This window comes from Pipra filicauda, unplaced genomic scaffold (genome assembly GCF_003945595.2).
Source record: "Pipra filicauda isolate LSUMZ 115617 unplaced genomic scaffold, ASM394559v2 scaffold155_size1731166_pilon, whole genome shotgun sequence".
Lineage (NCBI taxonomy): Eukaryota > Metazoa > Chordata > Aves > Passeriformes > Pipridae > Pipra > Pipra filicauda.
Window position 1 is genome coordinate 1,372,103 of NW_024104051.1, and position 26,582 is coordinate 1,398,684.

Genomic DNA, 26,582 nt, shown 5'->3' on the forward strand with positions numbered 1-26,582 from the left:
AATAATCACCCCTCCCTCCCTCAGAAGAAGGGAGGCACAAAGGAGCAGCTCATTTCCCTGCAAAGGCTGTAGCAGCGCCCCTAACCCCAGCAGTGCTCCTGACCTCTGCTCTGGAGCACACAGGAAATTCTGGAGCAGCACCACGTGCAGTTTCAGTGGCCTTGCTGTTTCCACTGTTTCAAAATTGGACTGCACATTAAAATCATAATAAAAATACAACCCTGAGCCCTATTCCTCCTAATGACCATTTTTATATTAAATTCAAACGTATTACATACCTCTTTTTACTACAAAAATGGAAAAGAGAATTTGCTAAGAACTGGAGAAACTAAAGGCCAAATTTCATCATATTTTTCTCTATTTTTACTAAAACTGGAGGAAGAAGAATGCTTTTCTCACCAGGCCATTTTCCTACAAACATCTGCTATTACTGCTAGGCTTCTCGGTTAATGCTGCCCTGTGATTAGAGCGACTTCCCCTGTAAAATCTATCTGGGCTAAGAGTTTCAGGGGTTTAATTTATGCTAGCAAAACAGCAGAGCCGTAGCCCAGCGCCATCGCCACTGCACTGCCTTGTTCTTTGCAAAACCTCTCCAAGCTGCCTCCATCTCAACTAGGGCTCTTGCAGCCAACAGTGGGGCTATGTCAGTTCACACATTTTAAGGTTTTCCTCACAACCTGGAGGGATTAGGAAATGAGGCTTTGATGTATTCCGGACATGTGCCTGAGATTGCTTGTGTACCTAGATACTAGCACATGTGCTGGCAAGTTGTGGTCTAAATTTGTTTGTCCCTGGAAGCTCATGTTTGCAGCTGGGTGGAGTTTGTATCAAATTCTATAACTGTATGCCATTTTGTGGTCAATAATACTCTATAACCTACATTCAGTAGTAATATTCAAGTCTATATTAAAGAATATTGTATTATTGCAGAATAAGAGCTACAATACAAAAGGCCCACATAATGAAAACATCATTGCAAAACAAGAGGTTGGAAATTAATTTGAAAGCCATTTACAAAATTATTGCAGGATTATTAAGGATGATTAACACAATCTATAATTTTTTTATATATATCACATTCCAAGCCATTTTATGAATTCCTTTAACTATGGAGAGAAATTTATATATTTTACGTAGCTTTTTTTTATCCTGATATGACAGGCACTATCTAAATAATATTGTACATATAAGCCAGACTGCTCCATGCTGCATTGTGTTTCAACCAGATCAAATACTCTCCCATACTACAGGAGCTGTTACAAGATCTTAATACAGAGTTCTGAAAGAAGTGGCAAGCTTTTGGGGGCGATTTGCCTTTTTTTCAACAGGTAGTATCTTCTGTGGACTTCTCCCAAGACAAAAAGCAAGCTGACCCATACCAGTCACACTTCTTGAGCACTTCTCAACTTTATGTCATGCTACTCCTGTTCAAGTCAATGAGAATTTTATGGCTAAATCTAACCCTGCATGCTTTGCCAATTTTCTCCGGTGTTTTTGTCCTAGATATGCAGGCACTTGGTACATATATACCAGCAAGACTGTATTAAAAGCTAAGCAGGTAGAAAACAATACAGCCCAGGGAAGTTTTGTTTTTGACTCTCCTCATAATCAAAGCTATGCACAAAGCACAACGAGGCACAGTAAATACAGACATTTCACACAGACAAGCACGAAAATCTTCCAAAACAAAGAAAATTAAATTATCTTTCAACTAAAAAACACACTGCAGTGAAAGACTAAATGAGGAATTCTAATTAAAACCATGCTATGAATCTCCGACTTTCCAACACACACACAAAAAAAATCAGCTCGTGTTTGTGCATTTACAGCCACCCTCCAAAACCAGTCAAGCAGCTTTCCAGCCAAACAATGATAGACACAGCATCTAAGAAGTACAAAACATATTGAAATTATTTCCATAGCAATCATAACAACAACACGTCAGGCCAGGATATGCAGGGAAGGGGGGTGGCAGCAGGAGCTCAGCCCCTCACTGGCTCCAAAGCTGTGTGCTGCCCCAGGCACGCTGCCGGCAGCACCCACACAGCGTCCATCCCTTCGCCCCATGGTCGCATCCAGCATGCCACCCTGTGCATGGGAGCTCACTTTGGCAACAGTCCAGCTCATCCAAAATAGGCACCTGCATCCCTTCTCTGCCCCTCACACAGAAGCGAAGCGTTATATCCCCGCGTACACACGCAGGAGAGCCAAGGCGCTGGTAGTCCTGGCCGCCGGCAAGCACAGGCGACATTGTGCAAGCCCTGCTCGAGCTTCTTAATCCTGACACGCCGCAACCATCTCAGGCTCAGGTCTCTCTCTCTCCTTGTAGTGCTAAACGAGGCAGCTGCCTCAGGTGAAGACGCTAAGACAGGGATGAAAACTTGGGACTAACTCTCTGTGCCTGAGCTGCACTCAGGATTCATGCACAGCTCAGCTCTGAGCAGCTCTCCAGAAACGAAACGTGATCTCTCTCCCAACCTGCTCCCTTCTAGCTATTTATTTGTGCAGTCACGATACGCTGCAGGCTTCCTGAAAGCTAGCCACTGTCCTTTCATGGGTAGAGAGCTGAGGGGACAGAAACGTGAGTCTTATTAAGTACAGCAAGTATGGGCATCCATGTCCTGTGCAGAACATGCACGATATGCTGATACTGCTGTTTTGATGCGGGCACAGGGACAGGAATTGGCTAAATATAGCAGACTTCAGTGAACAGTCTAAATTATAGACCTAAATGACATGAAGAAAGGTACAGTTTGCCCAAAGACAGAGGAAAGTAATGGGAAGATCTTGGACAGGGATGGAAAGCTTGGCTCCAGTATCATCATGCCTGACTTGCTATCAAGACATCCAGTAAAATCAAGACATCCAGTAAAAGTGTCAGAGACAGAGACTTCACAGCCATTAGATGTGGACAGGCACAAGGGTGGCAGAACAAAAGAAGATGCAGTCATCCTAAGGGATCCCGAAATCAAAGGGACCAAAGACAGAGGCAGAGGAAAAGGAGAGCCCAGTTAGTAGCATTCAACTGAAAACCATCAGAAGGAAGTGGCAACATATGGGGAACCTGCAACACATACCCAATATATCAGATTTTTAAAAGGGAAAACTTAGTAGATCTCCTGAAAAGCAGCACAGAGGTCTGCAAGAACAGAATGCAGCTACTGCAACTTGCTCCCCTCTATCACGCTATTTTCAGGCAGCTGGCAGCCCCACATGCTCACACCTGACACCCAATCTCTTGTAACACCCGTGCAAGGCAGTGAAAGTGTTTTAATCCAGATTTTGTAGCCAAGTAACCTGAGTGACAATACACTGCACAATTAATTGCCAGTTAATCAACATATTCTTACTTGGTAGAACACTTAAGTGCATATTCAACATTTAATCCCACTTTATGATTAAGTGCTCTGTTTCTCTGAAGATCGCTTTGCTCAATCTCTTACCTTTTTTCTCCCTTACATTACACAGAATGGGACCAGCAATATTTTTACATGAGTAGGACTGCAAGTGGCAAGGGAGCAGTTCTCTTTCTGGTGAGGACTATTGGTTTTCTCTGGGATTCACATTTGGTTCTAACACCATGTTATCAGTGCCCCAAAGAGCATAACTCATTGAGGAGGACTCCAGTGTCTCCAAATCCCCAAAACGTACCCACGCTGTGCCTGCAAGCGTTTACTGCTTTGAACAGGACTGCATTTGAAACCTATGCAGCAGACTTTTAAATCCCAATGTACATAACGTCTGCATGCAAACCAAAAGCAGGAGTTCCTCCACTTTATTGGGTACTGAAACATTAAAAACAGGTGTTCAAAAACTGTATTACAAATCTGTCTGTAACCTATATTATTTTTACCACGTGCAAGTAAATTGATCACTAGCATGTTTAAACTGTTTCAGTGAAAAAAGGCAACTCCTGCTAAATTATTTCTTGAACATGTGGAGGGAGGAGAAAGTTTATGTGATTTCACCGCACTAACAGTCTGCAACAAATTTTACTTATGTACTTACATAGCAGATGCTGTAAAGGATCATCTCCCTTTCACGGCACGTATCAAAGAAGATCTTGAGCTATTCTTCACAAGGAAAGAAATTATAAACTCTGCTCATAATGAAAGCTGCAACATACTTCAAGAGAGCAACTGAGTAATTTGACATCTTATTTTCCACTGATTCAGCCTGTTAGCTGAAATAATGACTAATTAAAATGGAAAATCTATATTATAACCACACATACTGACATTCCAGATCACAAGGTATGTTACAGATGTAATTTTTTACTCGTCTTGAATATAAAAATTAGAAAATATAAAACCAGAAATTCCAATGGAGTTAGGCTGGTGTGAAAGGGATCTGAAATTTGAACTGGCCCCCAGTATGTCTTCATACAGAATGCAGGCAATATAATTTTCATGATATGTGTTTTATGTAATTCAGAGTACCAAGAAAAAAAAACCCTTTGCCCTGAGATATTACTTTTAGAAATAGAGGACAGATGTCTAGTTGCTAAAGCAGACTTGTAAAAAATTAATCACCTGCCTCATGCAGGTTAGCAGTATTTGGCAGGTAGGTTAGCCCAGCTTATAATGAAGCATCTGGCTTCTGGTAAAGCTGCATTTTAATTTTAACTGTGTTTCATTTCAGCTTTTGGGCACATGTGCAATAATCTGACAAGTCTGGAGAAGATTTGCTGGTTGGTAACTTTGGTGTAGGTCTTCTCAACTGCAACTAAAACTAAGACAAGTGACAACTGTGGTTCACGCCCACACCACAGCCCCGCATATCACCTGAAGCTCCCATTTTAAACCCAGTCGTCAACATCTTACCCACCCACACTCTTATTTTCTTAAAAACAGCTAAACCAAGAGTCAGCAAACCCCTAAGCATGTGCTTGAATTAAGCAGGCTAAGCTGTCTGACTGCAGGAGTGCCCCAATACTTCTTTGAATGTAATTTGGTTTGAGGCTGGGTTTTTGGGTTGGTGGTCTCTTTGTTTGTTTCGGTCTGGTTTGTTTGTTTGTGTTTTGTTTGTTTTTTGTTGTTGGTTTGTTTGGGTTTTTTTAACTGAGGTCTGGTAATTTGAGGCAAGCAAAAGATCAACCCATATTGTATTTTTCCTTAGAAAAGTGGGTACCCATTTCTAGCACTACTGGTATCCTCTTTTGGCCAACCAGAAGCATCTGCAGCTTCTTCTCTGCCTTCTGATCCTGCGACTCTCATAATTTCTAGGTGTTCCCCCTGATGCATGCATTTTCAGTTTAGGGGTGCTTCTACCATGAATTTACTGGGAATCCCCATCAACACCACCCCCACCACCATCAATTGTCACCATCACTATGCATTTTTTAACATGAATAGCTCAGACATCGGAAAAATGTTTCCAAAAGACAAAGATGTATTAGAGTACAAATTATGCAATTGCCAGTTTTTGGGTTTTACACGAGGACCACATTTTAAGCTTTCAAATGTGCCCAAACCCTCAAAAATGTCCCTGGCTGATGTTTTTTTCTCTTCTTGTACCACTTAAGCTGAACTGTTTCTTTCTAATACTTTTTCTGAAAAGAAATATACGAGACAACAGATCATACTACAGGCTCCTGAGCTCTACAGATGTTGACAGAGGAAAGGAACTGGGAATATTTAGCTCCGGAAGCACATTCATAGCAGACTCCCTAGCAGTATCACGAATGTCTTTTGCCAGGCTGCTGTGGCTTGTGTAGGTATTTTCCTAGTACACCCATGCAAAGAAATCACCTATTTCAGCTGCTGAGTATATTAATTTTTTTGTTTCCATCTTCATTGAACACCACCCAATGACAGATACTGATCAGGCCTATAGACACACTTAAAATCTATTCAGGTATGTAGAAAAATAAGGCAAGGGGAATTCTTATCTTGATTGGGACCTACCTGATCACATGTGGGAAAGGGGAATGGCAACTTCTAGAAAGAAAATTCAGAAACAAATAGAGCAAGAGACAGCACATCTACAACTTTTAGCAGGAGTAATGCAATATTAAGCACAGGGCAAAAAGGATGGAGGGGGCAAAAAAAAGCATTGGACTCACACAGTCAAGGATGAGTCCTGATTCCTCCCTGGAGAGCAGTAATACACATTTTGGAAGTATACTTCCAAAATAACGATGAATTGCCCTTTTAGACAAAGAAAAACTCTGCAGAATAAACTGTCCACAATGCAAGCAGTTCACCAAGTAAAAGGAGGCATCATTAGAAAAAGTAAACAAGGAATCAGAGAAGACTGCTAAAGACTGTTCTTTTTTGACCTTGCACAGACTTCCATCACGTTGTTTCTAGACACTCAGGGTGCGTATGCTGCTGGTAACCAAAACCAACCTGACAAAAGAAGCAGAAAGGGTGGCTCTGTGAGCAGTGCTGGAGATAAAGACGACTTCTCTGCTTCCTCCCTAACCTAGAAGGTCTTTGCCTAATCAACCGCCAACAGAGGACAGCTAGAAGATACCCCACACAGCAAGAGCAATGCCACTGACTCCCTTGTCTCAAAGAACAAGGAAGAAAGTAAACCTGGAGAGGCCAAGGAAGAGGAAAGTCAAGAGCTGTTATATCATACCCTTTCACAACAGAATGGAGACAGCACCAGTGGAGGAATGCTTTCCATCTCCTCCTCCCTCAAGGCCATCACCGACTCCTGCTTTGCCTGCGGCCAGTGAGTCCAAACTGAAGGCAATCCTAGGGCTAAAGCCTTCAGGCTGGAAAGCCAGATTGAATATCTCAGCCTCCTAACAGCCGGGATATGTACTGTAATGTCCATCATACCGAGCGTGGGCGAGGTATCATTTTTAACAGCAGAGAGCAGAGCTGATGGAAACTTCGTTTTTCATTTGGAAAGGGCTGTTGCACTAAACAGAAGAAGCCTGTTCCCAGGATGGCTCATAAATCAGAGCTGAAGTTGCATTTTCAGGGTCATGAAATCTTTTCTGCCTGACAGCAGCACACTTTCCAGGATGGCTCCCTTCTGGACTTACCCCTCCTTGGGGAGGCTATAAGCTAATGATACAGTTGTGCTCGTGGAGCTACTCGGTGGGACCAACTTCACACAAAACACCAAAAAGAGAAGCTCCCCTCTTCCCAAAATATGCTCTCCTAACAAAAAAAAAAAAGTGATGAAAAGCTTTCAATGTGCGTTCTTCCATTTGCTGGATTTATAGAAGCAATAGCAACCTTAAAACATCTGCCAAATCATTGTACTTTTCAGTTTTGATTATGTGTCTGCTAGTTTGAGGTTTAGCTTTAACTATACAGATGCAAGAAGTGAGAAAGCCATTCAGGTTAGATTTATTTTTAAGAAGTATCGGCTGTCTAAAACAAGGCTATAAGGTGTAGGCTCCCTGTCTGGTTTGTTGTCTGATTGCATGGCTTTGTGCTATTACTTGCAACCTGGCTAACAGGTGCTTGCCAATGTCTTTATAAGCCCACCATAAGAAAGGATTATATTTTCATCTGAACAAAAGGGTGATGCTGCCTTCTAAAAAGAAGTTAAGAACAGCACAGAGAGGAAGTCCACTGTGGCATGACAAGTTGAATCACTGCTTACTAACAAGAACATGCCCCCTACTCTGCTCTGATAGACTCGGAGAGGGAAGGGGAAAGCAGCTAACATGATTTTTTTCCACATCCACTCTTCTTGGTTAGGTGTCAGATGGCCATGAGCTGGACCCACGAGGGACTGTTTTTTCCTTCCCCTTGACTCACCCAGCAATGGTGGCAGCTCTGCTGCTTAAAACAAACTTGCAGCACTGGGAGACCCCTGCCAAGAAAAGCACGTATGCACACAATGCACGTATATGAGAAGTCCCTTACAATACACTAAAAACGTAACCATGGGGTCACTCTTACTCTGCAGCATCACAGCATTGCTGCAAAGGACTTGCCCATATCTGCCTGGAAAAGCCTTCCTCTGGGCTTCCTTATACCTTCATCTTCTTCCTGTCATCAATGGTGAACACCTCTTTCCAGTCTTTAGCTTTTCAATTTCTCTCTTCTTCTCATCTTGTCTTCTGGTTATTGCACAACCCTCTTACCTCATGCTGTTAAGCATTAGTGAAACTGGGTGCATGAGAAGTTCTGTATCAGACTGTGATGCCCTCTGAAGTTACAGTGCTTTGATGGATGAGGCTTTCTATTCCCTGAGGGGTTTGCAAAAGGTATTCATTGCTCATGGGTCTGAAAATGAAAGGACTGACGGATATCTGCAGTGGCCAGCACCTGGACCAGGACCTTGAGCTTGTTATCCAACAGCAAAAAAACCAACTGATCCATGAGAAGCAAACAACAACGTGCTCCATGTGTTACTGAGGTGCACAAACAGCTCAGGGGCATGCTAGTGCCTAATTATGGTGATGTGGAGATGTACAAAAAATACCAAGGCAACAATTGCTTTAGAGAGGAGTCTGACACTTGTTAGTCATAAAGGGATTTAAAAATCCCAACATACGCCTCAAGGCCTTTGAAAATCAGGCCCAAAGTGCCTACTTGAGATCTTGTCAAGAAATGACACAGATGACTCTTGCAAACAAATCTGGCACAGACAACATTTTCACTATGTAAATCAGCAGACAAATTGTTGTGTTTTGCCTGTACAACAAGGGAGTTCAGACTATTCAGCTGTTAACAGGCTCAGATCAAATTTCGTATTGGAGCACAGGAGCCATACGCAACCTCTACCACCTCACTGCAAAGTGATACAGTGAAAGGCAAGGCAGCATCCACTCTATCTTCAATGTTAACTTAATTTTCAAAGAGGAAAACAAATTCTGGATAGTATTGGTTACCTAGATAAAAAAGGACAACCCCTGCAACTCCTTTTCTTCCCTTCTTCTAACCAATTTATCTATGACAAGAGCAATCTTGAGGAGAATTCCTGGCATATTTTGTGTCAAAAAACTTAATAATAACCATGGCCTTTGAAAGTGCTTACTAGGCTGCTCTGTGCATTTGAATATTTTCTTTCACCATTGAGTACAATCTCCTATGGGAGTACATCATACCCTTTAATTAAACATTCCTGAGTATTTGGATTTTATCTCACAGATACACCGCACCCTGCTTGTAAAAATTCCATCTCAGGCAGTCAAAGTGTTTGACTTACTCCAAAGATGAGTTATTAATTAGAATATCTACAGACCATATATTTATAATCTGGTGCCATCCCTCCCCAGGGAACCCAAAATTTATCTGCTGTATTACTTACCTGCAGCTGAAACAGAGCCATCACTGCCTGGAATGCAATCCGCATCTTGTGTAACTCCTTACCACCACTCTCAAAATGAAGAATGGGAGATAGGTCCAAACAGAGGACATTTTTAAGATGTTCTGGATGTAACCCCCTTGAATTAAGCTCACCTTGCTTAAAATATGGCTGTAGCCATCTAATGCTGTGGGTTTCCTAAGGCCCCTATTCACTTCATCTTGCTTCATTCAAAAGAATCCTCCCACTACCCATGAACTCTTGTGAAGGGAGAGGTGCCAACAGGATGCATACTGGTAGGATGTCACTCCCCAAAGTGGTCCCTGGTTTAAGCCTCACCTGACACAGCCTGCAGCTTCACAATGCCTGATGCCAGCTAGGGCACCATCCCTGTTTTGACTCAGAGATGGGAGTACTCTTGTCTGAAATCACCAAAGGCAATGGCAACTCGCAAAATACTTCCCTGAGCCAAGGGATGAGAAAGTCAGTGCCAGCTGTGAGCTCACCAGCACCGCTCCCCAGCACCACTCGCTTGCCAATCTTCTGAGGCATTTTTAGCTCACTAGGTGCGCCGGCTCATCCCACTCTCCAAACGTTTAGCAATCGGGAACAGTGATAGCTTGGAGCTGCCATGGCAGCCAAACACCCAAACAGGCAAAGGTGAAATGTGAGAGAGGAATATTGCATTACGGGGCTCATGAGCCTTCACAGGCAACTTGAAGCTCTGCAAACCATATCATTCCTAAGTGCAGAAGGGAGGGTGCAGTCATTCCACAGAAGGAAATCCACAAGAAATCCTGCTGGCACGAAATATGCCTGGGAGATGGCTCGCAAGAGCTTCCACTGAGCAAGTCCTATGAAGACAATGCAGAGATGATAAGGAGCAAGTGGGGCCTTCCAGCACTGTGTTAGGACAAGACTCTGCTGCCACAGGCAGCCACCAGCACCCGCCAGGCTTGCCATGCTCAGGTTTGGGAGAGAAAGGTAATCTCATACACCGGTGGCATTCCACACAGTACCAGGTCTTCAGCTTTATATGTGGCCCTCTCCAGTTCCACAGAAAAGTCACCAGCCTGGAGGAGCCAGTAGAGCAAAGGAAAAAATTGGTCTCCAACCCTGAGCCTCATGTCACACCCACACCCACAAGAGACTCCTGCCCTCCTACACCACCACTCTCCTCATCCAGCACATTTCCCTCAGAAAACTTTGATCCTTAGACATTCCATCTCCCACAAGAACAGAAGAGATGGAGCAGCAGCAAGGAAGCTAATGGTGCCTGGAAAAAAATAGATAAACACGCTCTGGCTGCAGAGAGAGCAACCTCCTGGCAGTTTCCCTTGGGAACCATACCATAAACAGTGGACTCTTTTTGGATTTACTTCTCCTCTGCCTTAGCATGCCCTACAGATTTGTGGAGGTATTAGTGTGAGAACATCTCCTGGTTTGGGAAGCAAGATGCCAGCAAGAGAGGGTTTGAAGAGAAAAAGAGAGAAAAGAGAAAGACCTCTTCCACATTCTCTTCTTGTTGAAGATAAAGGGAAAGAGCTTTATAACACACACAGCAGAATTAAAGTCAGTTTCCCCAAAGTACCAACATAAGAAAGACTGTCCACATGGCAAAAAAAATATAACACAAAAGGGTAGTGCAAGAGGTCAGAGCAGTTTTATGAGAGGTTTCCTTGAGTTAACACAATGGAAAACACCAGAAATATTAGAGGGGAAAGCCTGATGCAAAATCTCTCACCTGAAGACACTCAGATTCTGTTTGAGCTTACCTCTGGGTTTGAACTTCAAAAACTTAGGCTCCTTTCTGTATAACACAGGGGGATGAATCAAACCCAACCCAAACAGCCACTACATCTGGAAATATGTTGATTCAGAGATGCATTTTACAGGTTTTGTCAGTCACTAATTTATCAGAAGTTAGTCCCTAGATTTCCTCCTCCTACATTTATTTATACACACTTTTGTTTTTCGGGTACTTCTTTTATAAGTACTTACTATTTCTCTTCTAAAAATTATTTATAAGTACTTCCTCTCTTTTTGGAAGTACTTTTAATACATCAATCCATCTTTGGTCTAAGTCAGAAGCTTTTATGTATTCCCTCAGATAACTGGCCATGACGGTAACGTCAGCATGGAGCAGCTTTTTCTGGCCCCCTTTATGTTTCTGTTCTTTCTGGAGAAAAGGATGCCCAAGTCATAATAAAAAGACTGAAAAATACATAAATCCTTATTAAACCAGTAGAGCAAATTGACAGGGCTAGGACTGTCTGCTTCCTCCCCTCTCCCTTCATGCCCTTCCATAGCTTCCTCTCCTCTTTTCTGACAAGTACTTGTTTGTGCTTGGAAGCAGTATGCTCACTCCTGACAGACAGGGACAGGGAATGAGAGGGGAAATGTCTGGACACATTTAGTCCAATTAAATGCTGGCATCACATTCAGTCTTTCCAAAAAGCACATCAGAAACTTTAAACGCCAGGCTGGCCATTGCAAATTGATTGCCTCCCCATTTGCATTTCCTTGCATGAAGCCACAAACAGAGTAGGCATTAATTGTCATCACGCATGTCTGCCACAAGCCCCTCTTTAATATCGTTGACAAATGCTCTGCTAAAACCTTTCAACTTCCAGCAGACGACTTCCATAATCCTATGTCACTGACGAGTTCTGGCAGAGCTAAAGAGTGAACTGTGTTTGCTGCTGACAACTCTCCTCACTTTCCTTTTCCAGCTGCCACAGCAGCACACACATTCTGCAGCAGCATTCTCTGACCAGTGTCATCTCAGCCTCCCATCCTTCCTTCTAATGATGTGTTTCCTAACAAGCTTTTACACCAAATAAGCAAACACGCACGAGCCCTGCACGTGTAGTCCGTACATCATCTCGAGCCGTCCGGGCTTTCAACAAGCCATTGCTCCTACAAGAAGGTTTGTGGCACAGACCCAAGCAGTGTGAGCACGGCGGCAGTGCCCTGGCACCCATGGATCCTGTGATGTCTGGGCAGTGACAAAAACTGGGCTCCGCTGCACAGAGGGTCACAACCCTGACAGACAACACTGGAAGTTTAACTGCTGGGTGAGAAAGCAGCAGCTGAAGACGGACAGGTACTCTGTCCCACACTCTCCCACTACTTTTTCTTTTTTTGTTTTAAACAACTAAATCTTGTTTTTCCCACTCCTGAGCAAAGTCCTTTAAAAATGAATGAGACTAGTCATATAAATGAATTAAAGGTCAGTTTAGAGTGTTATTAAATTAAATGCTTTATACACAGTAACCAAAGAGCTTGATACAATTCATAAGACTAGATTCAGACCTCAGATGCTTTCCAGAGCAGCTGGAAGGGGTTTAGGAACTGAAAAGAACAAACTTTAAGTGCCTCCCTTTGCTCAGAACTCACTGCAACATCCAAACCAGTGACATACTTCTACATCACTGCTACAGCTCTGCACTCCAACATGTGTTCACAGTTCTGATTAGATCCAACTGCAAGTTAAGGACTAAATGTACCGAGGCACATCCCCAGCTGATCTCAGTATAAACTGTGTGTCTGGAATCTGACTGCATAGATAGGTTCGTGGTCACTGCTTGCCAGCTGAACACTCACTGAGTCCTACACAGACAGAGTAGCAATCCTCTTGCTCTGCATTCACATTGCTAAGAGCAAATGGATGCTCTTGCCTTGTTTTTACCAAAGGCTTGGTCCACCCAGTTTAAAATACGCTCTAAGGCACACTTTGAGGACAGGAAAAATCTCCCATCGCTTTTTGGTTTTAGAGAAGAAAGGGTGTTCACCACAGAGCACTGAGATAAACAACCTGTGCTGCTCATTACACAATTTGATACCTGCACAATAGGGTGGCCCCCTGCAGATGCCTTCACAGCCCCTCGACTCCCTTCCGTCTCGTAATGGGCTCGGTGGTGGGATTTCGGCTGCACTTCAATACGTAGTTCATAAGGTCCTGAGTGAGATGGCAGCTGCCAATCAAGGGCAGGGAGGGATGGGCTAAAATGGAAAGGAAAATGGATTAAAAATTAACATCAAGGGCACTAGCACAAACCACAAGTATCCAGCACTATTACTTTAGAGACCGTGTTTTGCAGTTCATCCTTCACCATATTACATTTAAAATTTCATCAATAAGGATAATGCCATGACATAAGTAATTTAGAAGGTAATAATTATTTTATGAAGATTTATGGGTCAAGCATATCTGATGGTCCAGATGGTATCTGATTTGTAACCAAAATGGAAAAATTTTAAGACACAGCTTACAAATATCTTATTATATTGACTCTTGAACCAAAAGAAGAAAGGTAGGTAGAAAAACACAGATGAATTTTAGGAAGAGGCTTTCTGCTGTGAAAGTGAATGCCAAACCAGCCTGTCATTTAACAAATCTAATGGATTTCAACAAATCTGTTCGGTTTACACAGGGCAGAAAGAAGAAAAAAAGCCATTTCCCTGCTTCCTTCCCAACACAAAACACATCCTAGAGACTCAAAGCAAAGCTGATCTCTTTGGGGTTAATGCACTGCAGGGGAGCAAGCTCTGAAGTCAGAACTTGCTTATGAATCCTGATGGTGATGTTCAAGTCTGAAGAAAATGCAGCTCACTCTTCTGGCTCTGTATTGACTCTGCAATTAACTAAAATACTAAGGACTCATTACCATCACAAAAGCAAGCAGGCCCAAGAGCATGTGATGGTGGGAAAGTGTCATTCTTAGAAATCCTCTTCCAGTATAAAACCACACTTGAAAACAGCCAGGAGACCTGTAAGAAATGCCAAGTTGACGCTTTGGGTTGAAAGAAAAGAAACAAAAAAGCACCGTAGAAACAGTAGGCCTGAGACAAACTTATCAATGTTAAAATAGAAGCAGAAAGCTTCACAATTAAATCACTAATTTCATGTCAACTCTGTGTTCTTTTCTTTGTTGAATTCTCTTCACTGGGTGTCCTTCAAAAGTCTTTATGAGCAGTTAAACGGCACAAGTGCAACATACTACCCTGCCCTCTTACATTAAACTTTACTATTTCTCAAATCAGCACAGAGAAGGTGACCAGTAAGCAGAAAATCATGATCCTCAACCCTCTGTAGGCTCCCTGCCACCCCAAGAGGACTTGTCCCACCACAGCACACAGGTGAGGAAGCTGAAGGGCTTAGTAGCTGTCCCCAGCCTGGGAGAAGGCTGGACACTGGGGATTTACTGGTCTCTCGCCTCACTGCTGGGGTGCAAGGACAGTGTGAGCTGCGTGAATCACAGCTGAAACAAGCTCCCTGAGAGGGAAAGGATGGACAAGAGCTTCCACACTGGATGTGTATACTACAAGCACATGTTCAGCTAGAGACCGAATAATCCATGTTACCATCCCAGTGATCCACACTTCAGTGCACTTATGACTTCTCAGGCATTACAGCTCTCACATTCCCCAGGGCACCCCTGTTGTCTCCCACGGCAGGACAGGGACTTTGACCACTAGCACCAGAATTTTTTCTGCTTTGCCTTTTAGGTTTTTTGGGGTACTTATCCAGCCCTGTATCACCAGCATATTTAACCTGCACCCACTAGTGCACATGTGCCTACGCACTTATGAGACTTCAGGTGGTGCTAAGTTTCTCTCTGTTATCTTTCCTCATCACTTATAAATCTGAGCTATGTGACTTGCAGGCCTATGAACACACACTACACACATTACAGGGGTCAGCTGGAGCTGCCAAGTCCCAGCCCTGGGAGAGGACCACAACCATCTTGCTGCCTGGGCACCCCCTGCAACCCCAGGACAGTTTGCTGACAAGTTGCAGACTCCAAATTCCCACCTCTTCTGCTCTCCAGCCCTCAGGACATGCAGCCTAATAACAGAGGAGGAGAGAAGAAAGCAACCACATAGCTCCCAGCTCTGCCTAAATGGGAGTTCATCCAAAAGAAAGACGTTGCCTCTGTGCAGGCCTCCACCTGCCATGAACATCTGGATACAGCAGAAGCCAGCTGGTTACTCTCTCACAGTGGCAAGATCCTGCCAGGGACAAACCCTGAATTTGGCTACCACCCCTCCACACATGGAAACCCCAGCCTTGGCTACAGGCAGGATGTTACACCTTCTTAGTTCCCGTGCAAACTTTTCCCCCAAAATGGCCAAGACCCACCCTGAGGGTGACAGGAAGCTCTTCTGCTACTAGATACTCATACAAAGAGCAAAGGAATAGCAAAAAATTACAGTCAATTGGCCATGGTATGTAGCCACTACTCTTTGCCCAGTACTTTAGGTACACATACTTCAGTCTGAAAAAATCTCAAAAAAAATTCTGGATAAACCATATTTGACTAATGATAAATGACAAAGAGCAGAGCAAAACAGCTGTGTCTCTCCTGGTGATGATCAGCACACATTTTTAAACAGATTTTTCTGGTTTTAAGTAAATTCTCACTTGATGGATCTTCTTTCTTCTGAGGACACAACATCTATCAGATTAGAAACTTTTAGCACTTAATTAAAAAGGACAACTTTGACCGGCAGCATGTAGATCTCCAGTGAAGAGCGTTGGGTTTCTTTTAAGATACATGGAAGCAAGCATTAGTTTCATAATTAAATACAGCTCTTAAAAAAAAAAAAAGAACAAAAGAAAAAATGCACAAAAAACCCCCTTTCAAATTAGCACCTGAAAATGTCAGTATAATTAAGTTGTAAAATTCATGTTTTCAAGTAAAGCCTGAAAATAAAAATACAGTTTATTGTTAGCCTGAAACCTACCATCAAAATTCCAAAATGCTACCTGTCTGATTATAAATTGACAATTAATGGGAGTTTTCCTGATAAAGGAAGCAGAGTGATGCATTTACCAGTGTCACAGACTAGGGCTGTCAGAGCTATTTCCTATGTTAGGTTATCTTCATCATGCACTTAATTTCCTGCAGCTAAATGTGGTTAAAGGAAAAAGCCACCAAGCAAATGGTGCAGTGGTAAAATCAAATCTGGTTGCTGCAAATAAGCATTATCAATTTGAAAAGGCCCAAACTACCTCATCTAGCTGGCATCACATGGGGGAGAGAAGAGCTCCTCCACAGGAGTCACGAAGAGAAATAAAAGGTCTTCACACAGCCTTCCTATCAAATATACATCAGTGTACTTCCCTCAGGTCGCATTGTCTACCAGCTGAAAATATGTCCCATTCCTTTCTATGCCCTAATAAATTTCACTCTAGTCCTCCTAAATGCTGTAATGAGGTATAGTTGCTTCAAGGTGGGTCACAAAACCTGGTGCTAGGCTGTAGAAAACTGGCTCAATATAACTCTGTGCTACATAAATCAGATTAAAAACCAGATGAATAGTGATTTATTTTGCATACACCAGATACACAATATGATTAAATCAAAAACAGATTATCCAGTCTGGCTGACTTCTGCCTTTAGCAGAAAGATTTATCAAGTTACCAAAAAAAAAAAAAAAAAAAAAGAAAAAAAAGATACTAAGCAGCACACTGAATATAGAGGGGGAGGAAACAAAGCCAAAAACTTACGCTAAACTTTGAAGAGGGGTTTAAGCTCCATTTTCACATGACTGCTATGCATTTGGGAATTAAATTACCATTATGCTTTCTAAGCCACTAGATGCCCAAGGTTGCTTGAATAGAGATTTGTAAACATTTGTGTCCCAAACTAAGCTGCTGTGCAGAGAAGGCATCAGAACAACAGCCAACCTCGCACTGGGACTAATCCTGTTCCTCGCCCAAGTACCACAGCATGAAGCCATCTACCCCAGACAGCTGTCTGACAGTGGCATAAGCCTGGGAAAGGAGGATGGTAAGTCTCTTTCAGCATTCAAACTAAAGCAAGTGACTTAGAAGGAGTGTGGCTGAGACTGGGTATCCTATGCTAAACTTATTTTTTTTGAGAAAGAGTTTTCCTTTAGAAACAAAAACACAAACTAGAGAAACCATAGGGCTGCTGAAAGTTTTACCAGGCTACTAGCTTGAACCTGTTCCAACTGTGCACCAAATGCAAATATGGTTACCATTTATTATTCATTACCCGGATCTCACATCGAAGTGCGTGCCTGTGAAAGATCCCTGTGTGTGATTTTGAAAGAGTAAGAAAACAACAATGATGGCTACATGTCCATCAACTTGATGGACAGAATGATGGTCAGAATAATACACCTGCTTTATATTTCACCTATGAATTAACGTGGGTAGATTTTGCTCTCTCCTTTTTTGCATTTCCTGTCTGGCAATTGAGCAATCTGGCTGCGAGCTGTTAAAATAGATACTCGGTTGTATTTTGCTGGCATGTGAAGCAAGTAGCTCCTCCGTGAAGTGCATGCATCGCACTGGAATTCCTCAGGCTGAAGTCTGAAAACATGAGTCGTTGTTGTCATACTCCCAAACAATACTTCACACTACTGTCCTAAAAATTCACATTCAGAGATTGATTTGCATGGGAAGTTTTGCATTTGTTGTCCTAGAGAAAGAACAAGAAACTATCGCTGTGGGAATGGAGGTAACAAGTGGTTGGCATCGCATGTCTGCTCATTCTGAATTTAGAATCACAAGGTGCTAAAATGAGTTGGTGAAGGAGGGCCATTAATAAGATGCTCGCATGGGCGTTTGAATGAACAGAAAAACAGTCAGGAGAAAGCATGGGGAGGATTAAATCAATCAAACAAACAAACAAAAATATATCAGTTTACTGAGACAGGCTTCCAAGTAGTCTTCAGCCTTATGGTACAGCAACAAAATGTAACTGAAAGTCGCTGCTACATGGTGGCAAACCAAACTTGTTGAAGCATCCAAATATCCCCATCCAGCAGGAATATAGCAGGAAAGAGAAAAACGTTAGAGGCATTTCAGGCTCTTCCCTGTCCACTCCCAGCCCCAGCCCCTCAATTAACACTAACGAGTCCCAGGAGATGGTCACCACCACACAAGTCTCCACTTCACTGAGTCTTGCCCAGACAGCCCTGCCTTTGCTTTGTCTGAGGAACTTCCTCTCGCTTGCCATAAACACGCAAGTTCGTGATAAATGCACAGGTCAGCAAATCCGGTGCTGCTACACCGGTGACTATCTCATCTTAAGATTGCTTTTTTCCACCTTCAGAAACTCCCAGCTTCTTGTGAAACTTAACTTCTCCCAAGTAAAGTTGTCCTCTATCTCATGATCTGGAACAAAACATCTATTAAAAAAAAAATAAATAAAAAGGCAAAATCAAAAGCATCTGAAAGGTCCACAAACCAAAAGAAAGAACTAAAAGGTCTGCAACATTTTAAAATCATGGTTTGTAAGGAAACCATATGGTTTGGGTCTCAATTTTTGCTTGCTTCAGTTTAATACTGTCACAGTCCCAAAAGTGGAATGCAAAAAATACACAAAAAAATGAGCAAGCCCATTGATGCAGATGAAGTTAAATGTGCTTTTGCAACTCGCAGACAGGTATCCAGCCACACATTCTCTAGGTGCAAACTTCCGTCTCCATATGTAAAATTACACGACCATGCGTCTGTGAGGACAAGAACATACATGTATATTTTTGAGGTTGAAAAAGATACTGCAGCTAAAGAAAACGCAGCTTTCGACGGTTAAAAAAAATAAACTGCTCAAGAAAATACAGTAGAGAGCTTTTATAAGCCACCTGTCTAGTCCTGGAAGCTCCTTTTGGTGTGGTAGACCTCATATGTGCCATACGCCCAACCAACAAACCCAACCATTTCTGTTCCCCTTCCCCCTGAAAAACACTACATTTAGTGCAAACTGAAGTGTTAAAGACCAACACACTTCTTGGATTAATCTGACGACACTTGAAATAACTACAGTGCATTACTTTTCCACGAGTAAGAAACTGCCTCCAGAAAATTTCAGGTTGTGTTTAGTCAAATACAACAGGTGATGAGGAGGTCATGTGAAATGTGTAAGATACTCAGAAACAAGGCACTTTGGTGAGTGCCTATACTCTCTGTTGTGATATAGGGTGATTTAGGACCTGATAATGAGTGGGCAAAGAATAAACAAATAGGATTTTAGTTTGGAAATAGACACTAACAGTGCACCCATAGCCGCGGGCAGAAGTCCAGTCCTATACTCCATTTTGGGTTTGAAATTTTTGCCCATGAGAGATTCTGTATTACACAGCACTGAGGAGTGATGGAAAAATGGTGCAGAAGGAACATCACTGAGACAGCAAGGGCTGGAGAAACACAGAGCATCACCTGCTCATACAATAACTGCCTAGTAGAGTGCTTCTTTTAAATCTATGTGCTACGTTAACTCTAAGAGACGGAAACTTCTTGCATTTGAGTGAGACAGCACAATGTATAAACACTGAAACAGAGAAAGGCCTTGGAGATAAAAGCTACAAAAAAATTTCAAAAAGACCATCTCTTGACTCTCTGCATCATGATTTACCTCCAGGATTTTTTGAGGCAGACTGGTATATTCAGGTAACTCATTTTAGTCTAGAAAAGGTACAATTCTCATCACTACCTCAGGGTTTGTTGCAAAGCCTTTTCTGAAATCTTTGCTTGGTCTCTAAGTATTTTCTACATCCCAGGATTTGGTGTGAGGCCCTGGGCTGCAACCAATGGACCGTGGGCAAATCCCCAGCAGCCCTGGGTTTACCTGTGCAGTTTTTGCCTTGGCTTCAGGGTGAGGCTCTACCCTCCCATCCTGTTTTGTGCTCCTGTAAACATGTGTGCCAAGTCCCATGCAGGTACGTTTATAGTTTTTGAAGGGGATGTGTGAGCCCAGATCTGAACCAAAGAGCCCACAGCCTGGGGACTGGGCTGAGCATCCAAGCTCACAGTCCTGGTAAGCAACTAAAGAAAGCACAAAACAAATAAAGACTCTATTTCTGTTAAGGCACACATTATTATACTCTCGTTATATACTCCTACTATTGCCCTGCTCCAGGACCCGAAAAGCCTAAAACAGAGTGAACTTCGACTATGACAAATCAAAAACATCATCAATTTTAGAAACAATACCAAAAAGCAGTTTCCCTTTTAAACTGGTGCCCACCATAAAACCCTGGGAAAGGAGACAGCACCTGGGCCGATGGTCTGCCTGAGCCTGCTCCCTTCTGCCCCCAAAGAGATGGGAATGCACGAGAGGGAGGGAAAGGCATCAGTGATTTTCCAAGGCATGCTGGCTTTTGATGAAAACTGTACCGCATATTCAGGAAGAGACAGAGGAGGTAATCAAATCTGGTTATCTCAAAATCATTATGACCGGGTAGATTTTGGAGCCCGAGTTGTTTGCTGGAATCCACCCCTTTAGCCCTCATGTTTGAAATAGAACAGATGTGTAACATAACAGGAAAAAAATCCAGCTCTGTTGTGACAAATTCTTAACCAATTTTTTGGAAAGATTTAAAATAACAGTTTCTGTTGCGTAGGCTGTGATCCTGTTGACGTCCGTGCTCAGTTGCCCAGCATTTTCACATACATAAAATGAGAGGTATTTTTGGTGGAAGGAAGCACAGCCAGTGTATCTGATTGGTAAAATAACTTAAAATCACATTTCAACAGTAACTTCCAACTGCCCTAGAGCACAAGTTAATGAGATCACATGGAAACATATTGCGAACCAGGAAACATATTTTATATAAGACCAAAACAGTGGAAAAAAAACGTTAAATACACAACATAGTGGGGCTTCGTTTTGTACACTTCACCTTTCTTGTTTGTGTTAGCGCACAGGCACACCGGGTGCCTCCTGACGGCCTACGGCCGCTCACTGGAACGGAAAGATAAAAGCCTGTTTGGGAAAACTGTCCTATTCCTGCCCTTGAAGTCATCGGCAAAAAGCTGCTCCCAATGCAGCAGCCAACGGCTGGCCTCTCTGATGAACGTGGGCTACTTGGCACGGCAGTGGGAGAAAATAAAAGGCTTTTTTTAAGTAGGTGAGAAGGCTCTGAAGAATTTGCCTGGTGTTAAAAGTCTCCATCTCTGCTCTGAAAAGCAGTGAGTCCCTAACTCTGGGTGGCTCAACCAGACCCAAAGGGGTTGCTGCATTTCCCAGCACTGAAGTGAGACGGGATCTTGAAAGGACCTTGGGAAATGCAGAAAGGAGGAAGAAGGAGAACGAAGAGGAAGGGGAATGTACTGTAACACAAAAGGCCACAGACTGTTCCACCTCAGTTTTGGGAGATGGCACATGGCAGAGAGGTGCTGGCTTGTGAAAAGTGAGACTGACACATTTGAGAGCCAGGGAATGCATTGCTAATTAAAACATTTCAGCTATGTGCTCACTGCTTTCATTTTGAGAAAGGTAGCTTCGCTGTCAAAAGCAAGAAGCCAGGTGTGCTTGGGGAGGAAGAGGAAAGGTGACCATCACCACCAGGGACTGGGAACAGCCTGGTTTTCCAAACCTTTGGAAAGCCTAACTATTTTCCAGCACCACATGCTTCTGCATATACAGCCTTCAGAAGACTCCAAAATAAAGCCTGTAATTGAGACGGAAAGAGAATGCAAGAGATGTAACTCAAATTCTGGCTATTCTGTGCTGCTTCCTACCCAGAGTCTTCTTGTGATAAATAAATGCGACTAGTGTATTGACTCCTACAAGCTGAACAAATTAGGTTTACTTCTTTAAATATAAAAATAGCAGTGAAGAGGGGGAAAAAGAGAATCACTGTCCAACATAGACGGGAAAAAATTGATAGACAGCCTTCAGATCAACTGCAATAATTTCAGATGAACTGAAATAATTCACAAAAGAACCATATTCTTACTCTATTTGTATTCACTGTGTATAAAGCATACATGTAAAAGGCCCTATAACAGCCACCATAATGAGAACATCTCCTTGTCCTGCAATATAAACATACTGAGACATGGTGAACTTTATTAACTAAAGCCAGAGGTTTGACAGCACCAAAATTGTCCTGCTGCCTAACAAGCTTCCAAATACCCCATTTCAGGACTGACTAGCCTGGGGCTCATCCCCTGAGAAGCTGATAACCAGTTACAAGCTATGCATGGCCAACTTCTTTTACCCTTCAGAGTTTTACTCGTGGTCACACCAAACCAACAACAGAGGCAGCATCACAAGATACGGTTAAGCGTAGTGAGTGGATGGGCAGACTTGGTAGGAAGCAGAGACAGGAAGGGGAAGGAGGAAAAAAAGGCATGCAATGAAGATATTACCAGGATTGTCCTCTAAGTCAGGGTTCCTTACCTCATGTAGGATGTCGGAGACAGAGACTTTGGTTTGGCCCACTGGTAGGGATGCTGCGGCACAGACAGGTACTGCTCACAGAAGTTTCCTTTCCTGATGTGCTGAAAGCTGGAGAAGTCTTCTGGTGACAAATCGGCAGTTGGCGATACGGTCCCATGATCCTCGCCAGCTGGTTCAGTTTTGAGAGTCATGGATGGGGTGTGATCAATGGCGGTCTTCCTCGACTTGATGGGAATCCCATCGTTCATATCTATGGTGCTGTCAGTGGTGAGGGCATTGATGGCAGCGACGATGGCAGAGCTGGTGTATTGGTTGGTGTTCCCCAGCCACGTCTCGTCTGTGACACTCACCCGGGGCGAGTTTTGTGGAGAAGGCGTGGGGGAGTGGTGTGGGGAGTAGGAGGTCTGCCGGCCGTTGAGGCTGTACTTCCTCTTGTTGCAGGGAGACGGAGGCCTGGAGTTGCGAGCCCCCAGCCAGCTCTCCTCTGTGATGCTCGTTCTGGGAGAGGTTGATGGAGAGTGCCTTGGAGAACTGAGCAAAGTACAGGCCACCATGCTGCGCTGGTAGCCCTCCTCTGTGTCGGTGGTCTTCGGAGAGACACACGGGGACTGCCACGGAGAGGTCTGAGGTGAAGTGTATGGATACGAGTAGTTGGACTCATAGGAAGACGCTTCAGAGTTGCAGCTTCTGGAAGACAAGCTACTCGCTGGACTCAGGCAGGATGGGTCTCTGTACGCTTCGATGTTCGGTAAGTTCAAAGTGGCAGTGGAAGGTGAGCGCTTGGGGTTTGGGATGGCCTCCTCAACCTCATCATGGAAAAACTGGTTGTTGTTATGATGCAGTCCCATGTATGAGGTGATTTCAATTCTAGGGCTCTCCAGCGCTGGAGCTCCATTAGGTCTCATGTTTGGTGGCAGGTAGTACTCAGAGGCCCCGCTGTCAATGTGTCCTCCATATCCAGAAGGATGGTTTGTCGATGGGACAACTGAAATGACGGGATTTGATGTCTGCAGGCCATGACATGGAGTTGACAATGAGGAATGTGCCACATTTAGAGGCAAGCCAGTATTTACATTTGAAGATGTATAATTATAGTGTTCTGGAAGAAAACAAACAAACAACAAAGAATGACATGAGGTGCTGCACAAATATACTCACTTAGCAACATACCTAGCTGAAATGGAGGGACATGGCACAACACACAAAAGCACAGTTCTCCTTAACAACCCAGCCCACACGCATGCCACGCTGGGGGAGAGGCTGCAGACTAGTATCACTGAAAATGTCACTAATTGAACAGCACAGGACAAGATATTTCAGGAGGCAGATGTACACAGAGTTTGTCTTGAGGATGTGCTTCTTACGTGAACATTCAAAGCAAAAAAACTTTACATAATGTCGCTTCAGCATTGAAAGACTGCAGCACTGTTCAAGAGATCTGTATTTATGTAAGCGAGCCCAACTCCCTCCCTGAAAAGTTGGAATACAGAAAAAACACAGGACAAAAACCCAAAAGTGGAGGCAGACTAAAGCAAAGAACATGATCAACTGCGTTCCGTTAAAAAAAAATCATACACAACCAAAATTTCCATTACAGCAAGTTTCCGACTGGTTCCAGTTAACTAGGATTTTGGAACAAGATGGATGTATTGACCTGCTGTGGTTTCTGGGACCACTTATCCTCCAGCCCAACTGGCAGAGGCCAGGTAAAGGAAAAATAAGGATGTCTCACTACTCAACGACAGCTGAAATTCCATTGAAATTGCTGATTATTGCGCACGCCACATCAAGTGCTGCCAGCAGCACTTTCTCTGGGCCAGCACTCTAACCATTTAACAGCTCTGGGTGTGTAAAAGCAACAGCAGAGTTGCACAGTCACTGTGGAAAACCCGGACAGTGACAAATCACACCACTGTCTTGTGCCAAGGGGGTCCCTGACTCAGCACAGTGAAAAAACCTGCCTTTTGCGTGCCTCCATCCCTGTTGCGCTACAGGGACCAGCCTCTCAAAGCTGGTCTACAAGAGATCATCCCTGCCTAGCCTCACTGTCTGCCTGCTGAAGGGACTCGTTCAGTTCTGCTTCCCTCACCTCAGGGATGCATATGTGACTCTCTCTGCTACCCAGAGATACTGGAGGGCTGCACATGGGGAGATGGGCAGCCCTCAACCAAGGATAACATGACTCGGTGCTCTGAGCGGTGGTGGGATGAGGAATCAACCTCCCCATTCTTATACACAGAGGCTCTGTGTCATCAGCACATGTGAGCCAGGGGCCCTAATACTAGTACCTTTTGCTTTACTGGGAAAAGACAGCAAAGTCTTTCCGTCAGGGACAATGGTTGCTGACTTGGGTAATGCTGTTGTGCAGGCTCTTCTAAGCAGTCTGGAAATGCAACCAGCTCCAGCCCCAAGAAGTACATCAGTCTTCCCTGAGGTTTATTATGGTAGCAGCAACACTTTCCTGCAGGACAGAGGGAAATTCTATGTCCTCCACTGGCCACAGCCAGTCCACATAGGGAACCTGTCCCTTTTCCTCCCAGGAGGCAATTTCCCTTAGAAGTCATCCTTGCCTACCTTCCCTAGGGAGATAAGGAAAAGCTGTGTTAATTACTGCAGCTGCTATTCCTGAGGCAACCTGCTCCTGGGAGTGCTGCAAATGCAAAGGAGCCTCCAAGCTGGTAACCAGCATAGCCAGCTATTCTCTTTCTCTTGTTTATCAGCTCAGCCCTCTCTGGTGTCATCCTCCTGCGATCCCGCGCTCACCTTTCTTGCTGGCAACAACTCCAAGGCAAACGGTACTTAGGAAAAATTAATGTGCTGTGGCAGCTTCACAGCAACTCCACGATGTTCCAGCTGATGTATGTCATGGCAGGTAACAGTCAGGAACAATGAGCAACAACACCTTTTGAACTCACTCTCTAGTCTGCCTTCAGAGATCGGCCATTTGCTAAGGAAGGGTCATTAAATTACACTGCAGTGTGCCACAAATAAAACCGGATTATTAAAAACATGCCGCAGCTTCATGCTCTATTCGAACAACCACACAGGCAGGAAATATAGAGAAAGAAGTAACACTTGACAAGACAATCCAACTGCAGTGATGCAGAGAGGTGCAGATCTGTCTGGGGGATCAGAATCTCCTCCTTCCAAAATCAGTCCCCTTTCGTTGCTGCCCTGTCAGACCGCTCTGTCACCACACCTGCCATAACTTCCCTCTCATTCTTCATGGAAAAAAACCTCTGAAGTGGTACAATAGTGGTAAGAATTTCTGTCTCAGAAATTAGCTCAGAGAAAGCGTCAAGAGTAGCGCCTTCAAGGCAGCTTCAACCCCTTCACTGCCTCCTCCAGCTCCAGAGGAAGGTGATGTCTGTGGCACCACACTGCTGCCAGGACACTGGTTAGGCTCTTCTTCCATATACCCTTCCACAGTCTCCTGGTCGGGCATGGAGATGGATAGCACTGGTGGCATGGCACCTCTTCCAGCTGGTTCCCACTACACAGCCGGACAGCCCAGGAAGGGGACCAAGGGCTCAGGAGGCTGCCCCAGCTCTGCACCCACTTAGGTGGGCTTTGCCTCTGCTGACTGCAGAATCTGTGCTTTTGGATCTTGTATTAAAAATATATAGGTAAACAAACAAAATAACAGGAATGACTACTACCTGCGAGAAAAGCATTGTGGAACCCAGCAGTTCACTTAAAATCTAATGCATGACTAGTGTGAAGTTCAAAAATTGCAGTCTGCTGGAGATCTGTGGCCCAGGCTGAACAGGCAATATAAAAGTTCAAATGAGCCTTTGTAATCCAGTTTAAAAAAAATTAATTAAATGACAGGCTCAAGTGCTACAAGCAACAAGTTCCCTAATTCACATGGCAAAGGAATAGCCACTTTTAGAACTATTATGCATGTTTTGTTAAAGCCAGCTTTTAAAGGGCCAGAAAAAATAATGTCATACAACTCACACAATAATATTCAAAACTGAAAGATGCAAGATCCAAAGCTTTCCAAACATATTTATGTATCTTAAAATTGCAGGCAGCGTGTAAAAAGTATGTCCACCAAATATAAAAGCCCCAAACCCAGAACTAGGAACAGGACTGAGCCCTTTGTGAGCTAAAACCTACCAGCTACAACTTCTGAAAAAAGACATTCTTCTTCAAAATTTCTGTATTTACAAAATTCATTGAATGCATATC

The 26,582-nt window shown here is 43.6% G+C and overlaps 1 protein-coding gene across 2 annotated transcripts in view; it reads right to left on the minus strand.

The window, feature by feature from the left end:
* Positions 1-26,582, minus strand: part of NFATC1 (nuclear factor of activated T cells 1) — a 111,156-nt gene that overhangs the window by 78,337 nt on the left and 6,237 nt on the right. For both annotated transcript variants that reach the window (XM_027721519.2, XM_039379103.1), the window contains exons 2-3: positions 22,389-23,487; positions 13,068-13,227 (exon numbers count right to left, since the gene is read on the minus strand). In XM_027721519.2, the coding sequence (XP_027577320.1) occupies positions 13,068-13,227; positions 22,389-23,487 (1,259 nt within the window). The remainder of the gene's footprint in view (positions 1-13,067; positions 13,228-22,388; positions 23,488-26,582) is intronic.